The 14,272-nt window shown below is 38.2% G+C and overlaps 1 protein-coding gene across 1 annotated transcript; it reads right to left on the reverse strand.

Moving 5' to 3' along the window:
• Positions 1–354: 354 nt before the first annotated feature.
• On the reverse strand, positions 355–11,225 carry nudt3b (nudix (nucleoside diphosphate linked moiety X)-type motif 3b). Its single transcript, XM_005917947.3, has 5 exons — positions 10,925–11,225; positions 9,593–9,703; positions 5,097–5,141; positions 4,923–5,007; positions 355–4,602 (listed from the first exon to the last, which is right to left on the reverse strand). The coding sequence occupies exons 1-5, from the start codon at positions 11,021–11,023 to the stop codon at positions 4,406–4,408; spliced, it is 537 nt and encodes a 178-aa protein (XP_005918009.1). The 5' UTR covers positions 11,024–11,225; the 3' UTR covers positions 355–4,405.
• Positions 11,226–14,272: the final 3,047 nt, after the last annotated feature.

Genomic DNA, 14,272 nt, shown 5'->3' on the forward strand with positions numbered 1-14,272 from the left:
TTGACCATGAGAAACCCAATTATGTTGTAGCTGTTACTGAAGGCTCACAAAATGTTAACCAGCTTATCTTTTAATTTTATCTGACATTTCTACGATGTTTCAACACAAATTTGACTTGACAAATCTGCTTATAAGCAGGTTTATCTAATGAAGGAAAGCGTCTTGACAGTTTTGAGATGTCCTGCTGCTGACATCCTGAAAGTAGACCTAACTCTTTTTACACATGAACCTCAAGAGTTAAAACAAACTGATGGGTGAGTTGGCTACAGAGTTACAATATTTCAGTTGTTGTAAATACCTACATACTCTACAAAGAGCACACTTGGAGATGTATTGAACACACACACACCAGCCTGAATGTGAAATACTGGTGTTTATTTGTTGGCACATTTATATTACAATCTTCAGTCTTCTCACACTGGTCTTATTCCACAGTCCCAAATGACAAAAGAGGAAAAAAAAAATAAAAAATTCCAGTGACACATAGACCTTGAACACAAATACAGATATGCAACTTCAAGGCTGAGGTCAACGGTTCAAAAGTGAAGTTATCAAATTCAGAGTTTGTTTGGTTGTTTTTCAGAGATGGCAGCTGTCTTTTTTTTTTTTTTAATTAACATATTTTCCAGTCGTTTAGCAGGTGAAACGGTCATCATTGTGCTAAAGGAAAACTGAATGTTACAAATCCTCAGCTGCTAAGTGATGTGCTTTGTTTTATTCTTTTGCTTTGGCCACAAGATGGGGCCCAACTAACTGACATGGCAATACATTAATAAACCGTCCACTTTGGTAAATTAAATGAAGTGACTTTATCTGAAGCTCCAGTGGTTTCAAGTTAGGAAGCGTCATTATTTTAAAGAGGCAATTTTATAGCCAAGAAGTCCAAGAAAGGGTGAATGTGTTTGTACCATCTAATGATACCATCAGTCTAATGTGGAATTCAAGTGAAAACCTTTACTTCCAAATTTCCCGCTAGCACTCCAACCTAAATCAGTCAATTTGTGACAGAAACAGTTTGAATTTTAGTAAGAAGGGTTAAAAAAAAAAAAAAAAAAATTTACAATAATCCTTTAGGACCAAAGCCAAAGTGCATTCTCTGGCTATCAGATTGCTGTGTTACCTATATACAAGACATCAGGTTGTCAGTAACAAGAGAAGACAGAACAAAACACAGGATAAGGAATAAGTGGTTATTAATAATTAAAAATGACTGGCTGTTTACTTTACTGTTTAAATCCTCCTCACATTCATTTTGACAGTACCTGTCACCCGCATCAAACTAGAGAGCCATAGTTTATTAGGCTTTTGTTTTCTGCCATATGTAGTTTCATCCCGTTTCTATTTAATTGTACCTTTAGATGATGACTAAAAAGTCTAATCAACACAAAATCTCATTTCAAGTGCCAGGTAGAGCAACATAAAGCAAGACTTTGACCACCACACCTTTCTAAAACAGCAGTAAAAACAGTCCAAAGTCTCAGGCTGGAGGAGACTTTAGACCCTTTTCACCTTAACTGTCATTCAGAAGAGATCTGAATTCCTGGATTATTGCAGGGCAGTGTTAGCAGCTGTGCTAGCATGTGGTGATTTCCACCATAATCATAAACATGGAAGAAAAGACTCAGTCCACCACTAAAAGCCACCCTGCTCTTTGTCTAGATAAAGTTTGCTCCGCTTGCTTTCAGTTCTCATTTCCTATCAAAGGGTTTCTCATCAGATTGTGAATCATAAGACTGGAGTTTTCTGTGCATATTCATTGTTAAATACATAAGTACTGCCAAGTCTTCCAACAAACCCTAATGAAATCTTTTTAAATCTATGGGCATCAAATACTTTTTTAATGTGGCTATAATCAGTTTTTTGTTAACATGATTTTTTTAATGTAAACTGTGTTTCTCTTATGCAAGAATCAAAGACCTTTTGCCTATGTACTTAAACTCAACTTTACACTATTATTCAGCATCTTTTAGCTCCTTCTTGTGGTTTTCCAGCCTGCAGTCCCACATTGCCTGCATTTATACAGTTGTAGCATAGTTTTCAGCTGCAGCTGCTTAGCAAAAACAGTAAACAGCCAGCTGGTGAAAGTAGTGGCGGGGTTATAAACTAGTCAGAAAGAGATAAGGGAGAGCAAACAAAAGATTAATAAAAGGAAAAACAGAATCGAATGAAATTCACCAGTTAGAAAAAGACAACTCCAAACAAATGCAAATGTTTGTTGGATGTGCAAATTTTGTGTCCTATAAACTTGGAAGGTGAAATGTATCAGATCTGCTTATGCAAATTTTTCCAAATTTATCAATGTGGGGAAAAAAAAGGCAGAACACCAAAGTGGGGAGATCAATGAAAGAAACCCTCTAGGGGAAAATTCACCGATTAAACCTAGTGGTACAGAGGAGGAAAAGACTCCAGGCTTTCCAACTCAGAATGCAGTTATACTTCATTTCATAGTTTGACTAAAGATGATAAAAAAAAAATAAAAAATAAAAAATAAAAAATCCTTGCCATTACCAATTAATTTTGGTCTAAAACAAAAACATTAAGGTTGTTACAATTTTCTATTATAAATAGGCTCTTTAATCTCACCCACAGCCACATTCCTTGTTCTTTAGCCTCTGATGTACTGAATGCTATCTCAAGAGAAAATTCCTCACAGCTTTAAAGCCAACGCAGTGAGTTCAATCAGGTTTTCCAGCCTCAATTGAAATGACATGTAGCACTCACAGATGTGTAAGAGGTGTTTTGTCATTTGTATTCTCATCTTTGATCTATACAGAAATAAACAATTTACAATAAAAACCTCTTACATGCTATCTACAGCGCCTCCAGTTTCACAGTATTGAGCCAGCTGCTTCACGCCACATCGCAGCCAAGTGATGCAGCTGAGCTAAAGAGACTTTTGCCAAACGTTAGAGAGGAGGAAAAAAAAAAAAAAAAAAAAAATAGTATCCAAAAAGCATTTTACATGTTAAAAACAAGGTCTCAAACTGTACAAGGCTTGTTTGTTCTGCATCTTGCCAAAATCAGTTTGACATCAGTTTAATGTCAAGCAGGTGTTTTGAGTATTTTGGGGGATGCAGAATAAATACTAAGGAGGGAAGGTTTAAAAAAAAAAAAAAAAGGAGAGTCATGACCATAATGAAAAGTGCCCGCTAAATTCATCTGTACTATGTTACAAACACAATGTAAACAATTGCTTTTAACCAATCTGAATGTGAGGAGTAAAATATGGAAATTGTTTTAATAACTTAAGTGATATGTGCTGCACTTTGAAATTACACAAGTCCATGATTCTGAAATCTACTATTTCCACCCTCTCAGTGTTTGGAGGAAGACTCTGTAGTCAGTCACATGAAAGCGTTTTAACAAAGAAAACAAAAAGGGATCAAAAAGAGAAGAGTGAGGACAAAGATGGTTTTTACATTGTCTGCTGACATTCTTTCAGTCACTGTGCAGCGCATATACATACCGTATATACATATATGCATGCTCTGAAATTGAAACCTGTAGTGCTTGGCTAGCTTCCCAAATAGGAAAGAAACACAGCTGAAAACAGAAATGGAAAGAATATTGAAATTAAGGGGCCGTATCCTTCAGGTTAAAAAAAAAAACACAACAAAACAAAACCACAAAAAAAACATAACAAGAACAACTACAACAGGGAGAAGAGTGAAGAAAAGCCAAAAGACCTTACCCTGTCTGTCACACAGTCAGCATCAGGTCACTCGAGTGAGTGAAACGCAACAACAATAGCGCTCATGCAAGACAAGTCACTTCCCACAATTCTTTTCATTCAGATACAATTTTTCCTATCCTTAAAACAGGGGAGGGAGTACACTTATTATGGGCACATTCATTCACAGAAAAATAAACAAAAAAAAAAAAAAGATGGAGACATTAAAAAGACCACCAAAAGCCTTCAGCTTAAGCACTAAGTATACACTTTTACATTACAACAGTAAAAAGTAGTTCTTGCATTCAATAAACACCACGCTAAGGGTGTGTTAAGGAAAAGGGAACGAGGGGACACTTCATGCAGTTGTCAGTAAAAACAAAAACAAAAAAGAAGAGGGGTCAAAAATTACATTTACATTTACAAAGTGTTTTGGACTATTCATCCAACACTTGTTGAGTCTGCGCCAGATTTCTGGCACAAAGGAGTTGGCAAGGCAAACCATTTACTGAGACAAAAGAAAGAGAGAAGAGAAGAGAAGAGAAGAGAAGAGAAGAGAAGTAAGAAGAGAAGCAAGAGAAGAGAAGAGAAGAGAAGAGAAGAGAAGAGAAGAGAAGAGAAGAGAAGAGAAGAGAAGAGAAGAGAAGAGAAGAGAAGAGAAGAGAAGAGAAATAACACAAGTAAGAGCGCAGGTGGTGGCGAAAGCTCCTGGGGTATTCAGAGTTGTGGTTTTAGTTATCTGATCCCAGAAACAGAGCTCTGATTGATGCTGTAGGTAGGGGAGAGGTCCCCACCTATCGTGGTCACCAGTGGAGTTCCATTACTGGTCAGACAACTCTCCTGGAGAGCCTCAAAGTAGGTGGCCTGCACAGGCTTGTGACACTGCAACACTTGTATGGCATCGTCTATTTTAAACCATTCCCTTTTTCTCCCTGTTTTGCAGAAAAAGAAAGCATTGTGGAGAAGGTTAACATGCAAGAAAAAAAAAAAAACAACACACGGGGGGAAAAAAAAGTCATTATGAAAAATGGGTTTTGACTGATTATTAGTACTGTACACACAGCTAAAGTGAAAATCACAAGGGCAGGAACAAAGCTGGTTTTATAATCTTCCCCAGTAAACACACACTAAAAACTGTAATATCACTAAGGCCAGGCAAAAAAAAAAAAAAAAGCTACAGTCAAGCATGTGACTGCCTGAGAACTTTGTCCGTATGATCCCCATTCTGACAAGTAAACAAACAGTGCTTTACCAATGTTGACTGAGTCCTCCCAGTCCTCCAGCACCTCCGTTACAATAAGAACATACACATAGGTCCTGTGTTTTCTCTCCTGGTTCTGTGGAAGAAAACATTTGCATAATTAACCAAACAGTAAGGTGACACTTGAAGACACCCCCCCAAAAAAGTCAACACACAGCAGCTCACCTCAAATATTCCCACCAAGCGACCTAAAGTCCCCTTCACACCAGCCTGTAAAATGAATGAAAAATGATGAAATGCTCAGTAAATACTGTCACAGGATGAAGTCACAACAGATGATTAAAGGCTTTTCGTTCAATATGAAGAGATTGAGGTCTACGCAAAAACACTTGTATAATTGAATGCACTCCAACAGCCTAACAATAAACACCCATTTGAACCTCATAGTGTTTAGTTGAAATAGTTTCAAATAGAGCTGATTTAATTTGTACGGTAATTGGAAATGGTGTTTGTTGTGCACTGGATTACATTACATCATAAGATTGTGTTTATCCCCACACATTCACTCCATCTAAATCCTGGATTGTGGTTTTTGCGTCCACAAAATAAAAACAATATACAGCATATACAAAGACTGAAGTCATGTTCTGCATGCACTTTCCTGCAACGAGGCACATTATTTAGGGCTGTAAAACAAAAACAATTGGGGATGTTCTTGTACACTAACTTAATAGGCAAGAGAGATTTTTAGTAGATACACTTATCGTATCCATTTGAAAATTTGACTTCCTTCGAGTTATGGCATTTACAAGATTTTCTGAAAATTTGAGCCATGACCTTGCCCTTGAGATCAAGGTAACATATTCAATCTCATCCAAGATTTTTAGCACATACCTATGGCATCAATTTGAATATCCTACATTGCTTTGTTCTCAAGTTATCTCATTCACAAACTTGGGAGTCCACATTTGCCCTTTAGTGTCCACTGGCACTAGTGTTGCACGTTGTCTTTTGCTTCGGCTGAGTGTTGCACATTAAAGACATATTAGCCTCACTGACAGAAATTTTCACTGCTGACAAGCCAGGGCAGCAATGTTCAACTGTCCAGTCAACTGATTGTGCACATTCCTACAAAATACAGTCATGTGAGTCTTGTGAAAACCGAAGTACACCCTTACTGCCTCCAAAGGAATTAAGAGGGTAAGCAGAAGCCAGGTGCTACTAATTAAGTGGGTATGCAAGTGTGAAGAAGTTTGAACAAGTATGGGTTGTTTGGAAGGGTTGCCAGGAGAAAGATTAATCTCTGTAAAAAGAACATGGCAACACAACTTGGGTTTAGGTTTACAAAGTTGCATATGAACAAACCACACACTTGTGGAACAATGTCCTTTCAACAGATGAGACCAAAGTGAAGATTTTTATTACCATAATACAAAACGCCACATTTGGATGAAACCCAAACACAAGATATCAGCACAAACCTCTGATACCACTAACAACGCCTAAAACTTGGCCAAAATTGGGTCATGCAACAGGACAATGATCCAAAGAATACCAGCAGATCTACAACAAATTTACAAAGAAAGGACTCAAGGTGTTGCAATGGAACAGTCGAAGTCAGGACCTCAACGTGACAGAATCACAAGAGATCTGTGCATAGAAAATACCCGCAAACCTCAAGGAGGTGGAAAAAAAACTTTGTAAAGAAGAGTGGGACCAAATTCCTCGACAATAATGTGAAACTGACAAAGTCAAACAGAAAATGATTACTTGCTGCTGTGTACTTATTGCTGAGCATACTTCAGTTTATCGCAGGACTGCTTAGTCCGATGAAAACTCTTTTCATATGACTGTATGTCATATGACATGTTGTTCTTCTTTTGATTACACTGAAAAGCATGCTTTTGACAGCTGTCCAACAGTGTCAGGAGCCACTAGCATATATCTTGCCTCCTTTAGCTTTAACACAAGCCAAAAAAAGAAAAAAAGTAGAGAAAAAACAAAGCAAAACAAAAACAAGGTTTTTGCTGCCTCAACTTCAAAACCAGTTTATTTTATTTTTTCCTAGAAGGGATTGGTTTCCAAGTTTCTCTTTAGATACCATGTTATCATTACCCAACTTCGCCCAACAGATAACACACTTGGGCTAACAGTCGTTGACATTGCTGGTCCAGCAGAAGTCATATGACAGGTATTTTTCCACACATCTCCCCTTAACTGTAAACTTTGTTTTCCCACAAAACAAAGCACTATATTTTCCCCCTATTAGGCTCCCATATATGCAAATTGCCAGGGATTTGGCTCTCGTTTTTTTTTTTTTGTAGTTCTAAACTGCAAAAATTTATGATCCTCACAAACAAAAACAAAAACAAAAAGAATTGGTGCACCACTTGGAAAACACTCTCCTAGCTGAAAAAGCTAACATCCCTAAAAAAGGGATCAATTCACAAAGTAGGTCAATGTCAGGTTCCCCCCTCATAATGACTGGACATAAATTACTTCTACAGCAATGAAATTACTATTAAACGCATTGATAATTGTCATTGATTTCTTCTGACAAAATGTTTAACATTAATCAAGCAACTGACAAAATAAACAAAAACAAAACAATAATATAGTGAGGAAAAACAAATTCACAATCTGTCAGAGGCCAGTCTCAGATGTCCAACTACTAGTCAAAAAAACTAAACTACATAAAACATAATATTCAACAAAAACAGAAAAACATTTTTCAGAGGCTGAAGCCACAGTTTTCTTGGAAAGTGCCAGATTAGTGGGGGAAAAGGTTCCCGATTTACTGATCAACTGATTTTTAAAATTGACTTATTATACATCTGAAAAATAACCCTCTCTCAACTTTTGGCACTTTTTGACAGCCTCTCTCTCAAAATCGTTTTTAGTTTTGTCATGTAAAAGGTCAGGGAAAAAAGCAGATGAATAAAAACTTTGCAAGTTATTATACCTTTTCTCACAATCCTAAAATCAGAGCCATATAAATGTCACAACCTTTCTGTCATAGAGAAACTTTTAGGTCTCTGAGAGCTTAATATTGTTGAGAAAATTTTAACACCAAAAATCATCTCCAAGATTTTAACTCCCAGAGGTTAACAGTAGGTCAGGTTTTGATACAGCACCAGGCCTCTCACTGACATCTCTGCAGCTTCTTCCTCAGTTTCCAGTTTCACTCTATAAATAAATGTTGACTCCACACACTGTACCAATTGCACTCCTAAGGCCTTCAGCTTGATCATATGGTAAAGAGCAGGCACACCACTAGAAACTCCAAAGACGAGCCAGGGATTAAGTAATAGGCCAAAAGTCAACCTGTTTGTTTTTATGAGATGGAAAAAGTCTCCCAGCTCTGGCATTCATGTAACACAAGACTACTGGGCAACACTTGGGAAGAGGATGTACAGCTGAGACTTCGTTACCAGTTATGCAATGCGTCTTCAGGTTGCAGGGTCGGGGTGCATCTCCAAGATACAAGGATTAACAGAGATAGTGAACAGTCTAACAAAGAAACCCTCTGTAAATTTTGGCTTGCTACTGCATGCCTTGTCTTCACTCTCATCCCTGGAGAGACTCCAAACCAATAAGCATAAGCAATCACTTATCACTTATACGGTGATCAGAACAGGCTCACCAGGATTAGGATATGTCCTATTACACCATCGTCCAATAAAAGGCTTAGAAAGCCAGTGTAGTTGGTGATGTATCAAGCAGCACTCAGTCACCACAGAGTTTCTGAATGTAGCCTTTTAGCACATAAGGAGCCTGAGAAGTGATGTGACATTGCTTTTGACCCTGTGGAAATTTGCTGGCAGGCCTAAGTGTCCTGCAACCACCAAAGCTACCAATCAGCAGGAGCCAGGATAAGGGATGATATCAGCATCCATCAGTGTGACGGATCACACAGAGAGGATAGGCTTTATAAGGTCAGCGGCCCACTAGGAGCCAACCGCCGGGTGAGATTCAGTGTCTTATGTGCCCTGTGTCCATTCTGATCAAAATATCCAAAGGATGAACAGCATGCAGAGTGGAAGAATACCTGATTTAACAAACAGGCGTAGGCAGTATAAGTAGGATATTGATTTCCAATTAGCTTCAGAACTGTTTACTAATTACTACCCATCCACCCCAATACAGAACAACAAAAACAACATGTTGTGTCCTCCAAGCTGCCCTTGTAATGTGACCACTACTGTATACTAATATATATAGCTACGAGAAACTTACAAACAATAAAACTCAATTGTTGTCATTTTTTGCGTTTGTGTGACTTGACTGTACTGCAGTCAAACTGCTGTGCAGCCAGTGTTCAATCTCTGTGTGACCTCCTTTGACACCTAAAGACTGCTTTGTAACATGATGCTATGATACAGCTTACATGTTGCTAGGCTCTCTCTCTTACTGTCCATGCAAACAGGATGACTGCATTGACAAAATGGATTTTGAGAACAAGGTATCAGGCTCAGTGTTAAATACAGACAAGTTAACAGAACTGTAATACAATACATCTTATGAGTCTATACTCAAACAAATTTGCCACACTTTCTGAGAATTATATTTCCAGCTACTGACATTTCTGAAAAGGATCACGTTAAGGTTCCCAGTACGCAGTATACATAGAGACAACATCTGTCACTTGGAAAACCAAAGAGAAAAGGCCATCATACTACAGGCTTAAATAAGATATAACAATATTGAGTGACACAACCAACCTCTTCACACACTTCTCGAGCTGCTGCAACATTGGGCTCCTCTTCGGGCTCCATTCCCCCTCCAGGAACTATCCACTTGTCAGGATGTCGACTACTGCTCACCAGTAGCACCTGCAAAACACCCCATACAATACTGGTCAGGTATGACAGTCCAACTCTGAGTTACTGTTCACATAATATCAACTGGGACATCGAAAAATACAACTCAAGAAAAATGGAAATGATAACCCATTGGGTTTAAGATAACTAGTACTTTTATTACCGTCAATAAATCATAGCTAGTGAACTAGTTTAGATGTTGGGTTCTTAGTGGAGATGAGCTGTGGAACCCCTGGCTGCCAGTCAAATAATCTACAGTCTTAGGTAAAAGTTTCCACTTTGGTGCTGGTAATGCTGATACGTTTCCTGTAATCAACAACCCCTGTCTACACAGTATAGGCCTTTACTTTAACCAAAATGAGGAATTGGTTTGGTCCCATCTCCTCCCCTAGAAAAATGTAAGTACAAAGACATCTTTGTGTCTCCTTTTGACTGTACGTGAGCGTCCCAAATCGCGACTGAGCTCAAGTAATCCACAACACGTTTTCGCTTTTTCTGATACGGCTAGATAGGAGCGATAAATACACAAATAGCATTAATAATGTTGTAAAATATGCACACAGGGCTCGACGCTTCCATTAAGCTGGTGCTCCAAATATCAACAGTGTCAATTTCGCAAACAAACTAATCAAAATACACAAGTGATACAAGCCGGCTATCACTGCCAGAGTCATCTTCTGGCTTAAACTAGGATAGCTACTAGCTACATAGCAGTACAATGTTTGGCTAGTAATACCAGTTGCATTAACACAATACACTTAGCTCGCCAAACTATCTGTAACGCGAGCAGATACATATCTTAGCTGTCGCTTTAAATACTAAATATTCTCTGTCCATCCGACAGCTGGTAGTGATAGAGTCAGCACTCACCACAGCCTGTACTGTGGGCTGTGGTTGCTGGCCGATAGCCGGCTGCCCACGGCAGCAACCCGGGTAATTAGCAAGCTAACGTTAGCATTAGCGCGGAGCTAGTAAGTCTGGTCATAACCGAGGCTGCTATCTGCACTGCTAAAGAGGCTTACATAACACTCGAGTAAGTACCAGCTAAAAAATAGTGAATAATCAAAACGTCGGGAGTCGACACGAGAACAAAATAAATCATTTTCCAGCTGGGATAAAACCAAAGCCGTGTTGATAAACGTCTCGATCTACACACAACAGAAAAGGCTGGATAAAACATACGGATGCTAATATTAGCTTGGCCCTCCAGACAGTTCACATCACCGAACTCACCTCCTCCTCGCTCTCGCTCCTGAAGCACAGGCAAGCGGCCCGCTTCTTGTAGCCATCCCCGTCGTACGTCCGGGTTTGGTTTGACTTGAGCTTCATCATTTCGGGAGCGTAAAAGTTCAAAAGTACAGCTATATTTGCCACTTATAAAGACGATGGTTGTAGACGCAAAGTCCTCCTACGGGGAACCTCGGCGTTTTACTTAAAAGAAATAACTTCTTCTTCGCTTCATTTTCACAAACCTGGGAACATCTACGGCACGGTCGCCATTACAAGGAGCCGCTACGCCCACGACGTAGTTTAACCATTAATAGCTTGGCGAGCGTAAGAAATTTACCTATCAAGGGTTGAAGAATTAGGGCAACGACGCGTGGGGGAAAACGCAGCACCACGCTCTGACTGGAGTGAGCCGGTAAAGGGAACTGGCACTTGAGGCTCCAACTAGATGGCCCGGTCTACTTATCTGATGCCGATATTAATTTATATGACTTTTTTATTTGGAGAAAAATCGTATTTAGCGTAATCAAATTAGTTTGCTGCTCACATTAGAAAAAGAGACACCAGGTTAATTCATCAGTTTCAGCACCGCAGGTAATGGACAGCGCAGGAATGGCCCTCAAAATAGAGAAAAGCTGTTTTTAGGCAAACACAAAATTCAAGTAAGTCTTCAAATGTATTTTTGTCAAATCCTAATATACTTCAAATGGAAAATAGCTGCAAAATACCTAAATAATAGAAATTGTTAATAAATTATTAAGCGTAAAACTGGATTGACCTATAATAAAACTATATTTTAATTAAGGTGGATAGTCTACTATCATGTTGATTTTCAACCTTGTTATCCCTACATGGGAGTTTTAGTATTTAATTGCTCAGATGCTTGTCAAAACACATTTTCTAATAATACATTATAAACTATAATTATACACTGTAATGGCCTTGGGTCTCTTTTTATACAGGTTAAAAAAAATACATTTGAAAGTCCTCCACGAATCTTCTTTTATTCTTCATCTAGTACTATCTAATGCCCCATATCTGCAGAGCAGGCTGTGGCTCTAACAGTGCATACTAAATCAACATAGAAGCAAATAGCGTATCGATCAGAAAGAACACTTTTGTGCCCTCAGTTAGATCACAAAGACATTTCTGAATCTTTATCTTTGCTTTCCAGGAAAGGTCGACCAAAGTTTGAATCTTATCAGGGTTTTCTGCATTGTTATAACTTGGATAAGACATATAAATATGTCTTATAAGTCCAATTTAGGAAACAGCATTGGATGGTCTGGGCTTTTCGATGTTGCTAAAAAAGCACCTTGCTCTGCATTTGCATTATTATAAATGAACAAACAATGAGTCACAGTCTTACAAACCTGTTCAGGTCCCTAAATAATCAGTTTAATCTCATTATTGCAGCGACTTAATTGTGGGAACTCCAAATTGAATTTTAAATTGAATTTGTTACATAAACTTGCCAACCACACAACAAAACCCTGTCCTTAACAACAGAGGATGAATCTGATGTAACTGCAGTGCGAAGGAGTGGGCCACAGCAAACAATAAAACAAAAATGCTTTGTTGTTGAATGTCTCAATTTCACAAACAAACACAAAAAGCACAGACATGAATCTCAGCTTTCATACAAGCAAACAAGTTAATTTACAGTATTTTATGATGTGTGTAAAGAAAAAACAAGAAACCACCACCACAAAAAAATCCACAAAAAAAAAACCAAACAAAAAACAGTTCAAACAGTTCAAAGTTCATGGAATAATAAAGCCCAGTTAAGCGGACATGAATGATAACTCTTTAGTGTCAGTTGAAATGTTTTCTGTGTGAAAAATTGGGGCAGGGATAGCTCAGTTAGTGTGGTTGCCCCCCACTGAACAGCTACCCTGAGGTACCCCTGAGCAAGGTACCATCCCTACACACTGCTTCCCGGGCGCCTGATTAGTGGCTGCCCACTGCTTCACTGAGTGAATGGGTTAAATGCAGAGAGCATAATTTCCCCACGAGGATCAATAAAGTATACATTATTATTATTATTATTATTATTATTATTATTATTATTATTATTATTATTATTAATAATAATAATAATAATAATAATAATAAATTAGTCAGGTCTGCAAATACAAACAATAAACCAAACCAGAAAAGAAAAAAAGGGGCAAATATTGAAGTTATTTTAAGCTGACTGGCACATCATGATTTCCACCAAACTCACACAAATCCTCAGCATGCTGATTTCTTACAAAAGCTCTTATTCAAGTCTTTTCTATTGATTGTTCAAGTTGTCATTTCATTGCTTTTGTCATAGCTGCAATAACTCAGTTTCCCACAAGTAATCAACGCAACGCATTTTCTCCTTATTCGATTCACTAACTTCTCAGTTTTCTACCCACAGATGTTGACATTTGAAGTGGCTCTTACCTTCTTCTCAGCACATCTCAGATTGCTCTTCATTAAAGGGCAAGTCTTGCTTCGATGACATAATCAAGAAGAAAAACAAACACAAACAAAGCTAATCAAAAACTAGTATGAAATTATGGTATTGAATCTCTGTAAAATAAGAATAACTCAGGCTTAACGCTTACATTTTTATACATCTAATTATTTGAAAATATGTAATACTGAGCAAGGACGCCTTTTAAAAGGTTTAAACATGGAAATACATTAGGTTGTGAAGAGGAGGCTATAACTAAGCAACAGGTTGCTTGTATTTGGACCCATTTGTCCATTTCTTCCACTTATCTAATTAAGGGTTGCCACAGGGCTGGAGCGTTTATTAAACCCTCATAGGCTGAGAGACGCTGCACAAATTGCCAGTCTGTTGCAGGACTAACACACAGAGACAGACAGTTCATGTTCACAACCCTAACCCTTTACATCTATAGCCAATTTAGAATCTCCTAACCCGAAATATGTCTTTGGACTATGGGAGCTCATGCAAACAGGGGAAGAAGATGCAAACTTCACAGACAAGGGCCCAAACCTGGATTCAAACCAGAACCTAATTGCTGTGTGGGTGACAGTGCTAGCCATCAGACCACCATGCCACCTGTATTTGGTCCTACTTGTATCATATTTTTATTTAAACACATCCCCCATTAATTATTGGGGAAAAAAGTGAAAAGCTTGAGTCCCCTAAAAGTGAAACTAATTGTACGGCACAGTAGGTGTTCATAATATTGTGTCCACCACCTCCTGTGTGTAGCTATTAAAATACATTACAAGATGGAGGAAAGAAAAATGTAATTAGATGTGTTGCCTCGGGCTAATGTAAATTATGCAACATTAACATATAAATGTAATTAAAATAAAATAACAATAAAAAAAAGTGTTTTCTAGGAG

Source organism: Haplochromis burtoni, unplaced genomic scaffold (genome assembly GCF_018398535.1).
Source record: "Haplochromis burtoni strain Fernald_Lab_line unplaced genomic scaffold, NCSU_Asbu1 Contig_26, whole genome shotgun sequence".
Taxonomy (NCBI): domain Eukaryota; kingdom Metazoa; phylum Chordata; class Actinopteri; order Cichliformes; family Cichlidae; genus Haplochromis; species Haplochromis burtoni.

What these genes read in the sequence shown, in the direction of transcription:
- nudt3b (XM_005917947.3), bottom strand. Translation starts at nt 11,023, where the DNA reads ATGATGAAGCTCAAGTCAAACCAAACCCGGACGTACGACGGGGATGGC. An exon ending in CTCGAGAAGTGTGTGAAGAG is followed by an intron (nt 5,142 to 9,592) that starts GTTGGTTGTGTC and finishes TTCATTTTACAG; the next exon opens with GCTGGTGTGAAGGGGACTTT. An exon ending in GGAGGACTCAGTCAACATTG is followed by an intron (nt 4,603 to 4,922) that starts GTAAAGCACTGT and finishes TCTGCAAAACAG; the next exon opens with GGAGAAAAAGGGAATGGTTT.